The 21,206-nt window shown below is 46.6% G+C and overlaps 1 protein-coding gene across 1 annotated transcript in view; it reads left to right on the forward strand.

Annotated features, from left to right (window-relative positions):
* Window positions 1–21,206, forward strand: part of ANOS1 (anosmin 1) — a 210,854-nt gene that overhangs the window by 165,039 nt on the left and 24,609 nt on the right. The window contains exons 7-9 of the mRNA XM_070785126.1: window positions 6,867–7,072; window positions 11,087–11,231; window positions 20,454–20,600. Coding sequence (XP_070641227.1) covers window positions 6,867–7,072; window positions 11,087–11,231; window positions 20,454–20,600 — 498 coding nt within the window. The remainder of the gene's footprint in view (window positions 1–6,866; window positions 7,073–11,086; window positions 11,232–20,453; window positions 20,601–21,206) is intronic.

Genomic DNA, 21,206 nt, shown 5'->3' on the forward strand with positions numbered 1-21,206 from the left:
GCAGGATGCAGCTAAGGGTTGTGGTTATTGCTCAGTCGCTAAGTCGTGTCCATCTATTTGTGACTCCATGGACTGCACCACGCTAGGCCTCCCTGTCCATCACCATCTCCTACTGTTTGCTTAAACCCATGTCCATTGCATCAGTGATGCCATCCAACCATCTCATCCTCTGTTGTCCCCTTCTCCTCCTGCCTTCGATCTTTCCCATCATCAGGCTCTTTTCTAATGAGTCAGCTCCTCATATCAAGGGGCCAAAGTATTGAAGCTTCCGCTTCAGCATCAGTCCTTCCAATGAATAATCAGAGTTGATTTCCTTTAGGATGGACTGGTTTGATCTCCTTGCTGTCCAAGGGACTCTCAAGAGTCTTCTCTAGCACCACAATTTGAAAGCATCAATTCTTTAGGTTCCACATGTAAGTGATATTATATGAAGCTTGCCTTCTGCAGTATGGCCATCTAAAGGTCTCTCTCTTTGTTGCAATTTGCACGCTGGCTTTCTGTGCAAATGTGGAGGTGGGTTTCTGTATGTAACCATTAGCATTGTCGGGACACCTTGAGGTGCCTGCCTCACAGATGATGGCTTTTCTCCCCGGGCAGGACAGAGCAAGGGCTCCTTTCTCATGGGGTTTCATGTCAGTGCGATAACAGACCTGCATTTCTCCAGGGGTGACAAGTGGTTTCATTTGGCATTTTCTGCATCATAGGCGCTGGATTGTTCCATCATTGTGCCTGTTACTTTTTGCGCGTGGAATTAATCATGAGGTTCAGAGAGGAAACCATAAATCTTTCTTCTGAAATCCAAGTGTTCCATCTTCCTTTTCCAAAAGCACTACATAGAGTTGTTAATAAAGGAACTGTTTTCAAGGCTGAATTTGGATAGTCCTGCTAAATACTGAATATATCTTGCCCTGGAAATCACACAGATTGTAAAAGGAGCTAACATGGCCTTCCTGTTCCATTCATCTCTGAGGGTGTGTTTGCTTCCTGCCCCGTGAGATGGGTTTCTGTAGACGACTGGGAAGGTTGTAAAGAGGGAGTGGGTGAGGCAGAAAGAGAAGTGGGATAGGGGGAAATGCTCTCATGTAAGCCTCAAGAAAACTCTCATCTTGTGATGTGACTCTGGCCCTCTCATGCTACACTCCCCAACTAGTGAATGAAACGCTGATCCTCAGTTTCCTCATCTGTAAAATGGGAACACGGTGCCAACATTTCAAAAACAAAATACAGCCATAAGCTCATTAGAAATAAGCACCACTTATGAGACCCTGGGTTTGATCCCTGGGTTGGGAAGATCCCTTGGAGAAGGAAATGGCAGCCCACTCCAGTGTTCTTGCCTGGAGAATCCCATGGACAGAGGAGCCTGGGGGGCTACAGTCTTCGGGGTTGCAAAGAAGTGGACATGACTGAGCGACTAACACTTTTATGTCCAGTTCCAGAGACTAAATGGTGTCATGGCTTTAGAAAGACTGACTCGGGGTTGGCACTCTGTGGCCCATGGGCCATGTTTGGCCTGCTCCTTGTTTCTGCAAATAGTGTTTCATTAGCACAGAGCCACGCTCATTTGTTGCCGTGTTGTCAATTTTTTTTGTTGTTTTTGTCCAGTCATTCAGTTGTGTCCAGCTGTTTGCGACCCCATGGGCTGCAGCGCGCCAGGCTTCCCTGTCCTGCACTGTTTCGTGGACTTTGCTCAAACTCACGTCCGTTGAGTCATGAAGCCGTCCAACCATCTCATTCTCTGTCACTGCCTTCTCCTCCTGCCTTCAATCTTTCCCAGCATTGGGGTCTTTTGTAATGAGTCTATGGCTGCTCTTTTAAAAAAGTGCTTTTTACTTTGTATTGGGGTAGAGCTTATTAACAATATTGTGATAGTTTCAGCTAGATAGTGAAGAGACTCAGCCGTACATGTACATGTATCCATTCTCCCGCGAACTCCCCTCCCATCCAGGCTGCCACATGACACTGAGCAGAGTTCCCTGTGCTGTCCAGCAGGTCCTTGTTGGTTCTCCATGTTAAATACAGCCGTGTGTCCATGTCCATCCCAAACTCCATAACTATCCCGTCCCCCAACCTTCCACCTGGTAACCATGAGGTTATTACAGAGTATTGAGCAGAGTCCCGTGTGCTGGACAGCAGGTCCTTGTTGGTTCTCCATGTTAAATACAGCAGTGTGTCCATGTCCATCCCAAACTCCCTAACTACCCCTTCCCCAACCATTCCTCCGGGAACCATAACGTTATTACAGAGTAATAAATGCAGACGAGCAGAAGTGTGAGAATCTCAGCCCCTCTGTCTCCCCTCCCTGTCTTTCTCACTTCTGACTGCCACCAGTTACCTGAATGACCTCGGGCAGGCCACTTCACCTATTCAACCCTATGGGTTAAAAGATTGAAAGATCCTTACCAGTTTAGAAAACAAACAAACAAAAAGACCAAACAAGTAGCTTATAGAATCCTTTGAGGCTTTATCATAATGTGGTGTCAGCTATATGCATATAATTGTTTTCCACAAACTTCCAACTGCATTTCAAAGTTTTCATATAATCGAAACATTATGTAAATTGAAAGAAAAGATTTTGTACCTCTCAACAAAGTAAATATACTTCATTTCACAATGTAGGGAACCACTTCACAAGGCCATGGATGGCTGCAGTGTGGGGATTTGTTGGGACTGATTGAGATCCTTCAGCTTAGACATGTTGGACAGACTCATCTGAGGTCTTCCGTGACTAAACAGATAAACAAAAAGCTGGTTTACAGAGACTAATTGGGGCTGATAAACACATCGTCTCTGCTATTCCCTCTTGGCTCTGTAATTTTAAAGTGATTATTTGGGGGTGGGGGGAAGGAAGAGATTGGAGTGTCTTATCTTCGTTATGGGAATATGCCATCTTGGTATTCTGAACACTGAAATGGGCCTTATGTTTAAGAAAATGTGAAAGTGAAAGAATTAGCCGCTCAGTCGTGTCCAGCTCTTTGCGACCCCATTGACTGTAGCCCACCAGGCTCCTCTGTCCATGGGATTCTCCAGGCAAGAATACTGGAGTGGGTTAATTCCCTTCTCCAGGGGGATATTCCTTACCCAGGGATCAGACCCAGGTCTCCCGCATTGCAGGCAGATTCTTTACTCTTTGAGCCACCAGGGAAGAAAATTTGAGCCAAATACTATCAGTTTATTTAAAGGCATTATTTCCTAGTGCTGTTTCATCAGTTAGGTTGTCTCCTGTTTCACAAACTAGGTGATGTTATCCTGGACTATTGCAATCACATGTAAGGCATGAGATATTTTTCCAGGGCGGTGAGTAATGATAGAATGAATGAAGTAGATTAAGGAAATGATGAAACACCACCAGTTGACTTTCCTAAACTGGGAATTTTCTTTAGAAATGTAGATGATTTTGCTCTCTTCCTGTGAACTTCGGATTTCTGGAAGCATAACCGTGTATTTTCAGCACATGGACATCCAGGTGCATCATTGAAAATGTGAATGCCTGTGATTATCCTTACACGTTTTAATTTTTCTTTTGCTTCGAAGCAGTGATGAGCTTGAAGACTAGCTTCCTCTGAGAAGGATCTGCAGTGACTTGCCGTAGGTTTAGGAGTGAATCACGCCACAGATTTGGTTCTAAGGGCCTCAGAGAACACGAAGGCAGGAGGAAATGGTGACAATACTCTGCCAGTGAGAGGAGGAGAACACATATAATGGACTTGGATAGCGAGACATCTGGTCAACCCGCAGTAGGTGAACAGTCAGGTCAGGACTCCCTGGGGGCAGGTGTTGAGGCTCAGCGACCATTGGAAGAGCCTCGGTAGCTCCTAGTTTCATCTCCAAGAAGTAAGCTGGGAACCAGCGTGGCCAGAACAGCAGGAGGAGCAGGGACAGGAGAGCAGACTCAGGATGTTATGCATGGAAGGAAGGCACAGGGCTCTGGGGAGACTGCCAGCTCTTTTTTGGTGGGGGGTGGGCAGTGAGAGCTCCTGAACTTGTGTCATGAAGAATCACCAGCTGGGACTTCCCTGGTGGTCCAGTAGCTAGGACTCTGTGTGCCCAACACAGGGGACCCAGGTTCAATCCCGCTTGGGGAACTGGGTACCACCTGCCACAACCAAGAGTTCCCATGTGCCAGCTAAAGATACCACCTGCTGGAATGAAGACCCGGCATGGCCAAAGAAATACTAATAAATTTAAAAGCAAAATAAAATGAAACATAAACAAAAATAACAGCATACTGGAGTGGGTAGCCATTCCCTTCTCCAGGGGATCTTCCTGACCCGGGGATCGAACTGAGGTCTCCTGCATTGCAGGTGGATTCCTTAGTGTCTGAGTCACCAGGGAAGCCCAAGAATACTGGAGTAGGTAAGCCTATCCCTTCTCCAGCGGATCTTCCCAACCCAGAAATTGAACCGAGGTCTCCTGCATTGCAGGTGGATTCTTTACCAGCTGAGCTACCAGGGAAACCAAAAAAAAAAACAAAAAACGATTCACCAGCTGCCATACTGAGGAAGACTCAGACAGGCCTTCTCAATAATCAGGGAGAGAGAAAGGTGAAATGGGCCCAGGGTGTTATTCTGATAGAGACAGTGGGATTCCAGATAGACTCTGTAGTATTGATATGCCCACAGGAGCTGTTCAGTGAGAGCTCAGGAAGGATACAGCCTCGAAGTTTGGGGAAGGAGCCGTGGGAAGGAGGACTGTGCATTTCCTGAGATGGGGTGTCTGTGGTGGGGAGTAGGTGCTGGAGGGGCCAAGACTCTGGTGTTGGCAAAGTAGGTCCCAACTGGCTCAGTGGTAAAGAATCTGTCTGCCCAGGCAGGAGACACAGGTTCGGTTGGGTCAGGAATATTCCCCTGGAGAAGGGAATGGCAACCCACTCCAGTATTCTTCTTGCCTGGAGAATCCCATGGACAGAGGAGCCTGGCGGGCTACAGTCCTTGGGGTTGCAGAGAGTCAGACATGGCTGAGCGACTAAACAACAACAGTTATTTTATATAAAACATATTTCACATGAATATATTTCTGGGCCCTCCCAGGACTCACTGAAAGCGCATTATCTCAGCATAAGTCTTGGGCGCTCCTGGAGGGTTCCTAATGTTGATTGTTTGAAAACCACTTGGTCACAAAAAAAATCATATAATGTGCTTTGGATTAGTGATTAGCCTAGAAACGCAATTACAAAACTTAAAAAAATAATAATAATAGCCCACAAACCTCCAGAACTTAGCTATCGTACAGGAAAGCAACAGATTTAAGAAAACAATAATTCATGTTTCCATCATTCCAAAAATGCAAAGCATCCTGAGAATAAAAACACGGGTATTTTCGCCCAGTCTTCCTCATGTATATCGAGTTTTCGTCTTTGCTCCTCTGATGCAGATGGTGTTAGAACTATTGGGCAGGCGTCTTGATGCAAAACCATCTGTAAGTCCTGTGTGGTGAGCGGCATCTATAGTTGCTCAATTTCTGGGGCTTCCCAGGTGGCGCTAGTGGTAAAGAACCCACCTCTAAATGCAGGAGGCACATAAGCGACTCGGGTTTGATCCCTGGGTCTGGAAGATCCCCTGGAGAAGGAAAAGGCTACCCGCTCCAGTATCCTTGCCTGGAGAATCCCATGGACAGAGGAGCCTGGCGGGCTACAGTCTATAGGGTGACAAAGAATCAGATACGACTGAAGTGACTGAGTGTGCACATACACACGTGGCAAAAAATGAGGGAAAGACCCCCAAGTTCACACATGCTTAGTCATTTTCGTATACATATCTCAAATGGAGATTTGTCGGGGGCGGGGGCCGGCGGGTGGGGTGTTCCAGGACCTGGTCTCTCTCAACGGCTGAGAAGGTCTCGGTTTATGCAACAGACGAGAAACGGTGAAATGACAAACATATTAGCCATCTGTCATCCCATTTGTAATGTGGATTAAACAAAAAATGGTTTGTTTTTGCTGATGTCTCCATGTGGCTCTAAACTTTGGACTCAAGGATGTTCAGCTCCAGGTCCACTCAGATGAACACTTATTTGTATGAGCTGGCCCCGGATTTCTGTTTTCTCTTTTCAGAATTTTCACAGGTGTTTCACCATTGCTGACGTGTTTAATGTCACCCAACCTAAATGGAATTTGACGGTGTTTTACAGAATTTTGTCAGTTTCAGGACTGTGGAAATTGGGCAGGGTTGCCGTGGTATGAAACTGTCTAGATTACAAACATGGTCCAATGCACGTGTCTTACCATTCTGTGGACTTCCCTGGTGGCTCCGTTGGTAAAGAATCTGCCTACAATGCAGGAGACCCCGGTTCAGTCCCTGTGTTTGGAAGATCCCCTGGAGACGGGAAAGGCTACCCACTCTGGCCTGGAGAATATAGGGTTGCAAAGAGTCAGACACTACTGAGCAATTTTCACTTTGACTACTTTTCTGTAGACTGTATTTCAATTTGAGGCTGAAAAAGTGTTTCTGAATGCTGGGAAAGATTGAAAGCAGGAGGAGAAGGGGACGAAAGAGGATGAGATGCTTGGATGGCATCATCCACTCGATGGACATGAGTTTGGGGAGGCCTGGCGTGCTGCAGTCCGTGGCGTCGCAAAGAGTTGGACATGACTGAGCAACTGAACTGAAGTGCTTGTTTTCAAGTATCCTACATATAAAGGGCAGTGTTCCTGCATTGACCCTGTAGTCATCACAGAGCAGAAATGGCGCTTCCATGGTTGTTGTTCAGTCGCTCAGTCGAGTCTGACTCTCTGCGACCCCACAGATGGCAGCATGCCACGCTCCCCTGTCCTTCATGGTCTCCCAGAGTTTGCTCAAACTCCTATCCATGGAGTCGATGGTGCATTTGTGGTCATCCTCAAAACTGAACTCTGTCTCCTGCGATTTCAGATCCATCTGCACCCCCGGCCCCAGCCAACCTCCGGCTGGTGAACTCCACCGTCCACAGTGACGGAAGCGTGGCTGTGACCATCGCGTGGGATGTCCCCGAGGAACCAGACATCCCGGTGCACCACTACAAAGTCTTCTGGAGCTGGACAGTCAACGGCAAGTCCCTTGTGCCGACCAAGAAGAAGAGGAGGAAGACCACGGATGGGGTAAGTGCCCATTCCGGGGAGGGGGCCTGGTGTCTCGTGGGGGCGTTGAACTCAAGGTGCCCCATTTAAGAGCAGCCTCCAATGAGCCCAGAAGAGGGGTGGATGAGGAATGAATTCCCATCGCTTCCCTCTGGCCAAGGAGAGTCTGTGATCAGAGGACCACACCAGCCAATCAGCCTCGTACATTTCAGGCTGAGAACACTTGAATGTCGTCTGTTGACTTACTCATATCCAAAGGGCCAGCACAAACTCTAGAAATCAAAGGGACTGGAATGATGTCCATCTTACCTGCCTCAGTTCAGTTCAGTCACTCAGTCATGTCCGACTCTTTGCAACCCCATGAAAGGCAGCATGCCAGGCCTCCCTGTCCATCACCAACTCCCGGGGTTCACCCAAACTCATGGACATCAAGTCAGTGATGCCATCCAGCCATCTCATCCTCTGTCGTCCCCTTCTCTTCCTGCCCCCAATCCCTCCCAGCATCGGGGTCTTTTCCAGTGAGTCAACTCTTTGCATCAGGTGGCCAGAGTACTGGAGTTTCAGCCTCAGCATCAGTCCTTCCAAAGAACACCCAGGATTGGTCTCCTTTAGGATGGACTGGTTGAATCTCCTTGCAGTCCAAGAGACTCGCTAGAGTCTTCTCCAACACCACAGTTCAAAAGCATCAATTCTTTGGCGCTCAGCCTTCTTCACAGTCCAACTCTCACATCCATACATGACCACTGGAAAAACCATAGCCTTGACTAGACGGACCTTTGCTGGCAAAGTAATATCTCTGCTTTTTAATATGCTATGTCTAGCCACTGAAAATGGTACAATTCAAAATATCCTTGATATTAAGGTTTGCTTTTTTTTTTAAGCGATCCTTCTGAATTGAGGAGTTAAAAGTTTTTACTTTTTCTGTTGTGTATTGTAAGGTGCTCCTATCTGTAATGTCATTGCTAGAACTGCACACAGTTTACAAGATGTATGTTTGATGATATATGTTTCTCTTGGATTAAAAGGATGTGGGATGGCTTATTGTCCACATACCAAGAAATAAAATCTTCACCAAAACATTTCTTGCAATGAGATCTCCATAACACTGAACATTCTGCCTGGTGTGACATATGCTTAATGTATAAAAAAAATGTCTTTTTATTACACACTTTTTTATCTTGTTGTTATAAAACATAAATGAACAACTTCCTCTCTAATTTATACAATTGAATTGCACAAACTAATGTTGAAAAGAGCTTTTAAAAGACGGCAACAATTTTTTTAAAATGAACATTCCTGTATTTGTGCCATCGAGGATTGTAAAACACGTCTCTACCAGTACATATCACTGATATCCAGCTGCAATGCTGTTTTATTTATAAGAAACTTTCTGACAGTTGCAGGTTTTATTTCGTACAGCTCTGCAACAAGTGATAATTGATGATGTGTGCTCATCTCATAGAAAGTGCCGAAGGAGATAAAGGTGGGAAATCACAGAAATGGAAATCAGAATGTGACATGATGAAATATATACATGTATAGTGTACGTATAATGTATATATAGTACATGTGGTATCAGGTGGCCCCAGTGGCACCCCACTCCAGTACTCTTGCCTGGAAAATCCCATGGATAGAGGAGCCTGGAAGGCTGCAGTCCATGGGGTCGCTAAGAGTCGGACACGACTAAGCGACTTCACTCTCACTTTTCCCTTTCATGCATTGGAGAAGGAAATGGCAACCTGCTCCAGTGTTCTTCCCTGGAGAATCCCAGGGACGGAGGAGCCTGGCGGGCTGCCGTCTCTAGGGTCGCACAGAGTCGGACACAACTGAAGCAACTTAGCAGCAGCAGACTAAAAGGAGATTGTGTGTGTGTGTGTGTGTGTGTGTGTGTATTTTGTGCATCTGCAGGATGTCTGTGTGTGTATCCTATGCCATTTGCAGGGTGTGTGTGTGTGAGTTCTGTGTCATTTGCAGGATGTTTGTGTGTGTATGTCCTGTGAGTTGCAGTGTGTGTGTGTGTGTGTGTGTGTGTGTGTGTGTGTATCCTGCACCATTTGCAGAGTGTGTGTGTTTCCTCACCATTGCAGGGTATGCCTGTGTATTCTCTACCATTTGCAGGGTGTGTGTGTGTGTGTGTGTGTGTGTGCTGTGCCATTTGTAAGATGTGTGTGTGTGTGTGTGTGTATCCTGTATCACTTGCAGGATATGTGTGTATTTGTGTGTGTGAATCTTGTGCCTTTTGCAGGATGTTTGTGTATGAGTGTGTGTGTGTGTTAGGGCCATTTGCAAGATGTGTGTCTGTGTGTATTTTGTGCTATTTGCTGTCTGTGTGTGTGTCTTTAACCATTTGCAGCATGTGTGTGTGTATTCTGTGCCATCTGTAGGATATATATGTGTGTGTGTGTGTGTTTTATGCCAGTTGTAGGATTGTGTATGTGTTAGAATCATGTGCTGCTGGCAGGATGTGTTTGTGTGTGTGTATCCTGTGCCCTTTGCAAAATGGGTGTGTGCTTGTCTGTGTATCCTGTGCAGTTTGCAGGGTATGTGTGTGTGTATTTTGTGCCAGTTCTAGGATCGTGTGTGTGTTTGAATCGTGTGCCATTGGCAGCATGTGTGTGTGTGTGTGTGTGTGTGTGTGTGTGTATCCTGTGCCTTTTGCAGGATGGGCGTGTGTGTTTGTGTGTGTATCCTGTGCAGTTTGCAGGGAATGTGTGTGTATGTGTATTTTGTGCCAGGTCTAGGATTGTGTGTGTTTGAATCGTGTGCCATTTGAAGGGTGTGTGTGTCTGTGTGTGTCTGTGTGTGTGTCCTGTGTGATTTGCAGGGTGTGTGTGTGTGTGTGTGTGTGTGTGTTTTGTTCCAGTTCTAGGATTGTGTGTGTGTGTGAAGCCTGTGCCATGTGTATCCTGTGCTATTTGCAGGATGTGTGTGTATATGTACCCTGTGTCATTTGCACGGGGGGTGTGTGTGTCCTGTTCCATTGTGTGTGTGTGTGTGTGTATGTGTGTGTGTTTTTTGTTCCACTTCTAGGATTGTGTGTGTGTGTGAAGCCTGTGCCATGTGTATCCTGTTCCATTTGCTGGGTGTGTGTGTGCATGGTGTGTGTATGCATCCTGTTCCATTGTGTATGTGTGTGTGTGCGTGTGTGTGTGTGCGCGTGTGTGTGTGTGCGCGTGTGTGTGTCCTGTTCCATTTGCTGTATGTGTTCCTCCACAGGGAATTGAACCCTGGCCCCAACACTGAAAGCACCAAATCCTGGCCAGTGTACTACCGCGGAACTGCCCATGTACTATCTTTTGACAGATGTTTGAATTCTAAGACCACAAGCTTATTTCTCTCAATTCCCAGTTCTTGTAAGGGACCTTATTATCATACCCGCAAGCCATAACAACATACTTTTAAAAGCATTCTGTCAAGTCGATTCTTAACAACTTTTGCAGGAAGTTTTCTCATAGAAGACGGAGGATCCACACTGAGGAAATACAGTGAATGTCCGTTCGCTGGGTCTCTCCAGGTGTGGGCTGCTGTGACTCTCTGCTAGTCTGTTATAAAGGGCGCTTATTGTCTCTGTGAGCTGCCGTCCAGGAGGGAGTGAGGGACACACACGCAGAGACGCACATATATCCTGCCAACGGCACATGATTCACACGCACACAAACACACATCCCACAAAAGGCACAGGATACACACACACACACACACACACATCCTGCCAATAGCACAGAATTCAAACACACATACAGTCCTAGAACTGTGAGTTCTAGGAGTGAGTTGTTCATCATCACATAACTGCAGAGCATCCAATAATGGGATTAGTGACACAGTTTCCAAAAAAAAGAAAAAGATGCTTTTGTGTGACATTTATTTGGATCCACAGCACAACTGGCTTTGCTAAAGATGTAGAAGGTTCCGTGATCTTAGTCCTGGCGGAGGTCAGGTGGGAGCTGGTGGGCTCCCTGAGGACCGGGGACCCCTGGCGGGAGGCTCAGGGTCCGGGCGGCTTCTGACGCAGTCTCGTCTCCCCTCCTCCTGCAGTCCCAGAACTCGGTGACCCTGGAGCCGCTGCAGCTGGGCTGCGACTACACTGTGGAGCTGCAAGCCATCACCTACTGGGGCCAGACACGCCTCAAGAGCGCCAAGGTGTCCCTGCAGTTCACGTCTGCACATGCCGCCCACAACAGTGAGTGTGCACGGCTCCTTTCCCTCACTTCCCGTCTTCACCGGGCAGGTCTTCCTACCAGCGTGCGTGTGACTGTGTCCTGTGAACCAGCACGTGTGCAAGTGTTACCTTGGCGTCTTCCTCACGGTCTTCATCTATTCTGCGTGCAGTGTTTTGGCATCATAATGGAAACTTCAGAGGAAAAGATGTCCCATACTAGCAGATGCCGATATTGACATGATTCAGGGTCCTTATTCTAATGGAAACTTCGGAAGAAAAGGTGTCTCATCTAGCAGATGCTGATATTGACATGATTCAGGGTCCTTATTCTAGTGGAAACTTCAGAAGAAATGGTGTCTCATTCTAGCTGATGCTAATATTGACATGATTCAGGGTCCTTATTCTAATGGAAACTTCAGCAGAAAAGGTATCTCATTCTAGCAGATGCTGATATTGACATGATTCGGGGTCCTTCTTGTAATAGAAACTTCAGAAGAAAAGGTGTCCCATTCTAGCAGATGCTGATATTGACATGATTCAGGGTCCTTATTCTAATAGAAACTTCAGAAGAAAAGGTGTCTCATCCCAGCAGATGCCAATATTGACACGATTCAGGATCCTTATGCAAATATGTCTTTATAGTTTTTTTTTTTTTTTTTAATGTGTCTGTGCTGGGTCTTCATAGCTGTGTGAGGGCTTTTCTCTAGCAGCGGCAAGCAGGAACTGTTGCCTAGTTATGGTGCCCAGGCTTCTCACTGAGCTGCTTCCTCGTTACAGACCACGGGTTCTAGGACACACGGGCTCACTAGCTGTGGTACCCGGGCTTAGCTGCTCCATGACGCGTGGGATCTTCCTGGACCGGGGAGCGAACCCGTGTCTCCTGCTTTGGCAGGCGGATTCTTTATCACTGAGCCACCAGGGAAGCCCTGCCTTGGAGTTTTCTGTACGACTTTTATCTGTTTCACAGATACTTGTGGTGTCACAGTGGACACTTAAGAAGGTGTCCCATTCCAGCAAATGCTTGTGTTCACACGACCAGGTCCTCACACACGCGTACGGGTCTTCGAGAAGGATCCTTGTAGCTAAACTCTCAGAAACTGTTAATTCCCTCTTCAAATGCAACATGCATTTGAGGCTTTCAACCCCTTTCTTTGTGGGTTTCACACAGTGGTCACAATTCCTGCAGAAGGCTACCCAGTACCGCACTGGCAGCAGTGACCACGTCACCCCACGCCCACATCCTAGGCGCCAGTGTTACCAAGCTCGTCTGTGACCATGAACTTAGCACAGTGAGAGGAACGGCATATGAGACCCTCGTCTCTGAGCCAAATGTTGGATGCTGTGGTGTTTCTGGCTTTTGCCGACAGCTGGGGAGTGGCGGGTAGGGCCGTGGGGAGGCTCCTGGGGCCGGGCTGATGGAGGGTCAGCCTGGGAGAGGCCACAGGCATCTCTGCAAGTGTTGCTGCCCCGGGCTCACGAGGTCTGCCTTTCATCATGGCTCCAGGCCTGGGTCCAACCAGGACGGTGTGACAAGCGTCTAGAATTTAGGAAAGAGTAGGTTGAAGCTGAAACTCCAATACTTTGGCCACCTGATGCGAAGAGCTGACTCATTTGAAAAGACCCTGTTGCTGGGAAAGATTGAGGACAGGAGGAGAAGTGGACGACAGAGGATGAGATGATTGGATGGCATCACCGACTCAATGGACATGGGTTTGGGTGGACTCTGGGAGTTGGTGATGGACAGGGAGGCCTGGTGTGCTGCAGTTCATGGGGTCACAAAGAGTTGGACACGACTGAGCGACTGAACTGAACTGAACTGAGGCTGGCTCCTCTGAGTTAGATGCAGGGATAGTCCATAACCATGTTCCTTGAGCTTGTGTGCATGCTCAGTCATGTCCAACTCTGCGAACCCGCATGGACTCCTCTGTCCATGGGATTCTCCAGGCAAGAATATTGGAGCGGGTTGCCATTTCCTTCTCCGGGGGATCTTCCCTACCCAGGGATGGAACCTGTGTCTCCTGCATTGGCAGGCGGCTGCTTTAACCACTGACTGAGCCATTTGGGAAGGAAACCCTAATTATCTTGTACCACCTGGAAGATAATGGGGATCCAAAGGAGCAGGTCCACTTGAAATGGTGTTTTTCAAAAGAGTTCTCGAAACAAGAGCTTCCTCCCTACTTCAGAAATGGGTCCTTTGGGAGATTAGATGGATTTGAAAAGTCCACTATTTCTGTGTATCAGTCTGGGTACACTACAACTTTTATGTAAAAATTCTCATGGAAACATTTCTGAGCATGTAATAACTTCCTTGATTTTTTAAAAGAAGTTTTTTATTGAAGTGCAGTTGATGGACCACGTTGTGGCAATTTTCTGTTGTACAGCAAAGTGATTTCAGTTATGTATATATATATACATTTTAAAAAGTATATTCTTCTCCATGATGGTTTATCACAGGATGATAAATATAGTTCCCTGTGATACACAATAGGACCTTGTTGCTTATCCATTCTCTATATCAAAGCTCACATCTGCTAACCCCAACTTCCCACTCCATCCCTCCCCATCTCTGGCCCCCTTGGTAATCACCACTCTGTTCTCAACGTCTGAGAGGCTGTTTCTGTTTCATAGGTAAGTTCATTGGCGTCATTTTAGATCCCACGGGTGAGACCATACAGTATTCGTCTTTCTCTGTCAGACTTAATGCGCTTAGTATGATCATCGCTAGGCCCATCCATGTCACTGCAGATGGCATCGTCTCATTCTTTTTCACGGCTGAGTAATATTCCATTGTCTATATGTACCACACCTTCTTTATCCCTTCCTCGCTTGGTAGGCCTTGGGGTTGTTTCACATGTGTTGGCTGCAATGAACGTAGAGGTGCGTGTACCTTTTTGGATTATAATTTTGTCTGGATACGTGCCCAGAAATGGGGTAGCTGGGTCATACAATAGTCCTATTTTTAGTTTTCTTAGGAACTTTCATATTGTTTTCCATAGTGGCTGCACCCACCATTCATTAATTTCTTTAAATGCAATCCTACATCCATTCATCCAGTATTCTTGGGCTTCCCTGCTGGCTCAGCTGGGAAAGAATCCACCTGCAATGCAGGAGACCTGGGTTCAATCCCTGGATTGGCAAGATCCCCCTGGAGAACGGAAAGGCTACCCACTCCAGTATTCTGGCCTGGAGAATTCCATGGACTCTATAGCCCACGGGGTTGCAAACAGTCAGACATGACTGAGCGACTTGCACACTTTAATTCATTCATCAATCTGTGCCTAACTATGGGAACAGTTACTATATGATACTATCATAGACCTCACTAGAGTATAAACAAATATGTCATATACAAAGGAAAAAGTGTATATATATATATATATATATATATATATATGTGAGTATATATACAATATAGACTATTGTATGTGTACATTATACAGTCTCTATGTATCTATTTCTGTGCATTCTATATAATACAATGTTTTCATGTATTAACATGAACTCACGCACACGTTACCGCATTAGACACACCTGATGTCAGCCTTCAGAGAGCCCAATGTGGAGTCTGTAAACACGTGGCCAGGATAACAGAGAGACTAGCCCATGCATAGTGCAGAGAGCTGCCGGGGAGTCGTGGAGGCAGACAGACTGACACGGCAGTAGGCACTGAGCCTGCCGGCCTCTCTTGGGCCTTGCAGAGCAGCGGGCATCACACCGCACACGTGCAGCACTGGAACAGAGCACTGTGTGTGCAGAGAACCAGCACAGGGTGGGGGCGGGGAATGAAGCAGGAGGAGCTTCCCCCCTTGGAGATCGCAGTCAGTCCCATGGGTGTCCTGCCATCCGTGTGCCGAGGCCACCCTGGGCACCCCACAACCTGATGCCCCCACCCCCCCACCCCCAGAAACCAGAGCTGTATGTTTGGCTGCCTGCCCGGCACCACCACTGGGATGGCTGACAGCTTCGTGAAATGGACCATCCTCCAAACCACGATCATCTCATCCTTTCACCGCTGTTTCTCTCCACGGCCCTACCCTCAGAGCACCTGTCCCTCAGCCCTTCTGTTCGAGCCTGAGGTCAGGAGAGGTCGTTTTTCATGCCTCGGTTTACCTCTCTCCAGAAATCCAGTTCATGAGGAATCAAAGTCCTCTGGTGTTCTAACCTCACTTGCGACGTGGGGACCTGTCCAGGTCTTGCCCACTGTCCAGGCCATTGCCACCTTCCTGATACAATTTATCTCCTAATTATTATTCGTTTCCAGCCTTTCTTCAATATCTGTCTTATAGATGACTGTCAGAACAGTCTCTAGAAAACATTAACCAGTATCACAGATTTCTTCCCCTCTCAAGACCATCACGTATTCCTGCCGTCTCTTCACTTATGCCCACATCTCACGCTTTCCTGTTTCCCCAACTTACTACTCACTGATTTCTCCTCAAACCAAAATCCTTTAAACGTCTGATTCTCCTGAGATGGTAGTTTTTCTTCTACTGGTGGTGGGGATTTCTGTCTTGCGCAAAGTTAAGTTGGCCTTTTGGTGTTTTTCCAGTTTTCCCAATAAACAGCGTTCGTTCCCCCTTAGAGGCTGGTATGGCTGCGATCCATGAAGGGGCCGTATGAGTCCTGTAATTGAACGTGCGTTTCTGCCCACAGCCGAGAATCTCATGAACAGAGGAGCATGGTGGGCTGCAGTCCAGCTCAGTTCAGTTCAGTAGCTCAGTCGTGTCCGACTCTTTGCAACCCCATGAACCGCAGCACGCCAGGCCTCCCTGTCCATTACCAACTCCCGGAGTCCACCCAAACTCATGTCCATTGAGTCGGTGATGCCATCCAACCATTTCATCCTCTGTCGTCCCCTTCTCCTCCCACCCTCAATCTTTGCCAGCATCAGGGTCTTTTCAAAAGAGTCAGTTCTTTGTATCAGATGGCTAAAGTATTTGAATTTCAGCTTCAACATCAGTCCTTCCAATGAACACTCAGGACTGCTTTCCTTTAGGATGGACTGGTTGTATCTCCTTGCAGTCCAAAGGACACTCAAGAGTCTCCTCCAACATCACAGTTCAAAAGCATCAATTCTTCAGCTCTCAGCTTTCTTTATGGTCCAACTCTCACATCCATACATGACTACTGGAAAAACCACAGCTTTGCTCAGATGGACTTTTGTTGGCAAAGTAATGTCTCTGCTTTTTAATATGCTGTCTAGGGTTGGTCGTAGTTTCGGCTACAGTCCATGAGGTCTCAAAGAGTTCGACATGACTGAGCACTCATGTACCATTTTACGTAACCAAGAAAGAGATATGATATTTAACCTACCAAAGGCCACTTTATTCTAGGATTAACTGATTCCTGTCAGAAGGATCAGAACAATTTAAAAAAAATAAGTGATACTGCAAAGTACCAGTCATAATACATGTTACTTGGGTTTCAAGGTGGCCTCCAGCAGAGACTGTCTTAACACAGGATTAGGCAGGACACAGCTGAGTGTGTGTCAGGACACGCTTTGTAACCCAACGTTGATGTATAATCCCATAAACAGTAATGTGTGCCTGTGACAGGAACACAATGAGTTTTCATCATGAACCAACCAGAAGTAAAGAATCATTACAACTTTCCAGTTTAAGCAAAGGAAATTATATTTTATAGGAAGCAGTGCTGTAAATGTCAGCATATAAATTACTTTTTGAATGCTGTTTTTCCAGGGCTGCAGGCTACTAGGCGTTTTCATGATAAACGTTTCTATGAAAGCAAAGGGTGCGTGTTCACACAGTTTTATAAAAGGGCCCCTTGAAGGAAAGAAAGACATAATCCTGTCTTTAATAGAAACGTAACTTGCTCTCTTGGGAGGCAGGAGGAACATTTCCGGGGGTGACAGTTTCCAAATGCTTGATGTAGTGGACTCATATTACAGAGTTCATCTGACATCTGGAGAAACGGCCTAGTCACTCAGTTCTGTTTCACTTTCAGGACTATTAAAGAGTATAAACCAGACCTCATACATTTTCAGAATATGGACAAATGGCTTTTATTCCATTTTTGTTTCCTGCTGGAAGTGGAGGACACGCTCAGAGGGAGGGACGACCCCCAGGGCTGAGGTTGGACTGTGCGTCCTCTATGTGTCGGCGTGTCCTCTGGGGGCGTGCCCCTCTGTGTGTGCGTGTCCTCTGTGTGCGTGTCCTCTGTGTAGGGGCGTGTCCTCTGGGGCATGTGCTCTGTGTGGGGGCGTGTCCTCTTGTGGGGGCGTGGCCACGGGTGTTCACCCTGAAATCATTCAGTAAAGCAGCAGACGTTCAATCCTGAGATATATACGCTTTTTTTACGTCGGTAGTGAAAACTAAACATTTCCATGGGATATAACAGGCCGAAGGACGACAATATTCACAGAGAGGTTAAACAACCGTCTAGACTGACTTGGTTATCTGCCAGTGAATTCTTAACAGGACAGGTTATTTAAGGAATTAGATGCATAAATGAGCTTGTGAAAAATTTAAGATTTGTGAAAAGCCTTAAACTTTCTAAAAAAAGCTTTTTATTGGAGTACAGTTGATTTCACAGTGTTGGTATTAGTTTCTGCTATACAGCACAGGCGGTTATATGTATACACGTATCCTCTCTTTCAGATGTCTTCTCATATAGAGCACTACAGAGCACTGAGTAGAGTTCTCTGTGGTATACAGTAGGTTCTCATTCACCTTCAGTTCAGTCACTCAGTCGTGTCCCATTCTTTGGGACCCCACGGACTGCAGCACGCCAGGCCTCCCTGTCCATCACCAACTCCCGGAGCTTGCTCAAACTCATGCCCATCGAGTGGGTGATGACATCCAACCACCTCATCCTCTGCCGTCCCCTTCTCCTCCTGCCTTCCATCCTTCCCAGCATCGGGGTCTTTTCCAATGAGTCAGGTTCTCATTAGTTTAGAGTATGTGTGTAAATTGCTATCTCCCAGTTCATCCCACCCCAGTCTTAACCCCCTTGGTATCCTTGGGTGTGTTCTCTACATCTGTGTCTCTATTTCTGCTTTGCAAATATGCTCATCTACACTATTTTTCTATATTCTACATACATGCATTAATGTATTTGTCTTTCTGACTTCCTTCACACTACGGCAGTCTCCAGGTCCCTCCATGTTTATGAAGAAGGCAGAGTTTAATTCCTGTTTATGGCTGAGTAATATTCCATTACACCTTAAATTCTTTTTAAAAAATGCCTTAGGTGTAAGCAGCAGGATTCTGTAAGCCCACGGTGGCATCCAGAAAGGGGCATGTTTGGGTGCCTGTCTTGTGGGTTCCCTGTGACCCTGCCCCCACTCTGGGCCCCAGGCTTGCTGTGCTGGGGTCTGCAGACTGGGATGTAAGGCTTCTCACAGCCTGTGACGTTGTGACTTAAAGATGAAATTGGTGTTGGCCTGTTCCAGGCACACGGCTCCAGAAACTCTTGGAATTCCCTAAGCAGCGAGAGCCATGAAGGTGTGTTTTCTTATGTGAATGAGGTGATTTTTTTGGACAGCACCGAAGGACAGGGTGGCCATGAGAGGAACGTACCAGTGACTGGAAGCTTCGAACTTTCTGTCTCCACTTCCTACCACCACCTCTGAGGAAGAGAGAGTGGCTGGAGGTGCAGTTCAGTCATCGGTGGCTAATAATTTAATCAATCATGTCTGTGTAATGAAGCCTCCGTAAACCCCAGATGCCAGGATTCAGAGGGTTCTGGACTTGGTGAATGCGTGCTGGGAGGGGGACTCCTTGGAGCAGGAAGCCCCACCCGCTTCTCCCCACCCTATCCCATGCTGCTCTGCCACCTGGCTGTTCCTGAGTTATATCCCTTTTTCTTCTCTTTTTTCATATATCTAAATCCTATTTCACGCCTAGGCATTACTACCTTTGAAGATCAGTCACTTTAGTCACTCAGTCATGTCCGACTCTTTGTGACCCAGTGGACTGCAGCACACCAGGCTTCCCTGCCCATCACCAACTCCCGGAGTTTACTCAAACTCAAGTCCACCGAGTCACTGATGCCATCCAACCATCTCATCCTCTCTCGTCCCCTTCTCTTCCCGCCTTCCATCTTTCCCAGCATCACGGTCTTTTCCAATGAGTCAGCTCTTCACATCAGGTGGCCAAAGGATTGGAGTTTCAGCTTCAGCATCAGTCCTTCCAATGAATATTCAAAACTGATTTCCTTTAGAATGGACTGGTTGGATCTCCCTGCAGTCCAAGGGACTCTCCAGAGTCTTCTCTCAAGCGTCTCCTCTGGCACCACAGTTCAAAAGCATCAGTTCTTCGGTGCTCAGCCTTCTTTATAGTCCAACTCTCACATCCATACATGACTACTGGAAAAACCATAGCCTTGACTAGATGGACCTTTGTTGGCAAAGTAACGTGTCTGCTTTTTAATATGCTGTCTAGGTTGGTCGTAGCTTTTCTTCTAAGGAGCAAGTGTCTTTTAATTTCATGGCTGCAGTCACCATCTGCAGTGATTTCGGAGCCCAGAAAAATAAAGTCTGTCACTGTTTCTATTGTTTCCCATCTATTTGCCATGAAGTGATAAGACCAGATGCCATGATCTTAGTTTTCTAAATGCTGAGTTTTAAGTGAACTTTTTCACATTGCTTACTGGTTTATCATCAATACAGGTTGAGATATTATATCTCATAGGAGTACTTGGAATTCTGAAAGCAGAAAAGGACATAATTTCTACATGTGCAACTTCTAAAAGTCAGTGAGCTGCAAAAGGAGAGATCGGAGGCCAGGAGTTTTGGGTATCTTTCCTACTAAGCCATGTGAACTCGCCTCTGTCTCTCTCAAGATGGAGGAATCTAACATGCTGGTCCTTCAGCGAAAACCCACCGAGTATATTGTTTTCATGAAATGGTATTTTAATATTACTTCATTGACTTCCTTCACAAGTGCCAAAAAAAAATTCATGTATTGTGAGAAATACTATTTCCACTAATTACTGAAATCAGAGCATCTATCAAGGTTGGTGAAAGTATGTTCTTACTAAGTTAAATTTGCGGATTCAGTGTAATCTACACAGCATACTTTTAGGTCTGCATTACAGCCTATGATGAAGGGGGAGGTGTGGTCAACCTGGGCAGGAAGGAATCTGTGGCTGAATTACGTTTTCCTTTAAAAAACAGGCACTAAATAGGAAAGGATCACAGAAGGAAATCAGATGCACTGAGATTACCATCAGGTTCCATGTTGCTTTCTAACCAGTAAATCAGAATGTTGTGCACTCTTGTAGAAGAACAGCTCGGGAAAAGTAGGAAGAGTGTGATGCACACGCAGCCTCCCCTTCAAAGACGCCGGCCCGCTCGCCTCCTGGAAGTCGGGGCTCCGTTCTTCCAAGACAACCAGCTGCAGGTCAAGGTCTACTGGAAGAAGACCGAAGGTGAGCAGATGCTTGCTTAGTCATCGCTGTCCTTGAGTTTTATTCTAATATCGGAGTACAGTTGATGGACAGTGTTGTGTGAGTTTCAGGTGTACACCAAAGGGATTCAGTTGTACATATACACAGGTTGATTCTTTTTCAGATTCTTTTTCCAGTTGTTGGTGGTGGTGGTTTAGTCGCTAAGTCGTGTCTGACTCCTTGCGACCCCATGGACTGTAGCCCGCCAGGCTCCTCTGTCCATGGGACTCTCCAGGCAAGAGTACTGGAGGGGGGTGCCATTTCCTTCTCCAGGGGATCTTCCCAACCCAGGAATCGAACCCGGGTCTCCTGCATTGCAGGCAGATTCTTTACCGACTGAGCTATGAGGAAAGCCTTAGGTGATTACATTGAGCAGAGCTCCCTGTGGTATACAGTAGGTCCCTGTTGATTATTTTAAATATAGTAGCGTGTACCTGTCCATCCCAGACTCCCAGTGTGTTCCCCAACCCCACCAGTCCCCTTTGGTAACTGTCAATTTGCTTTCTAAGTCTGTAAATCTATTTGTGTTTTGTAAATAAGTTCGTCGGTATCATTGTTTTTAGATTCCGCAGAGAAGTGATACCCTGT

The sequence above is a fragment of the Bos indicus genome, chromosome X, assembly GCF_029378745.1.
Source record: "Bos indicus isolate NIAB-ARS_2022 breed Sahiwal x Tharparkar chromosome X, NIAB-ARS_B.indTharparkar_mat_pri_1.0, whole genome shotgun sequence".
Lineage (NCBI taxonomy): Eukaryota > Metazoa > Chordata > Mammalia > Artiodactyla > Bovidae > Bos > Bos indicus.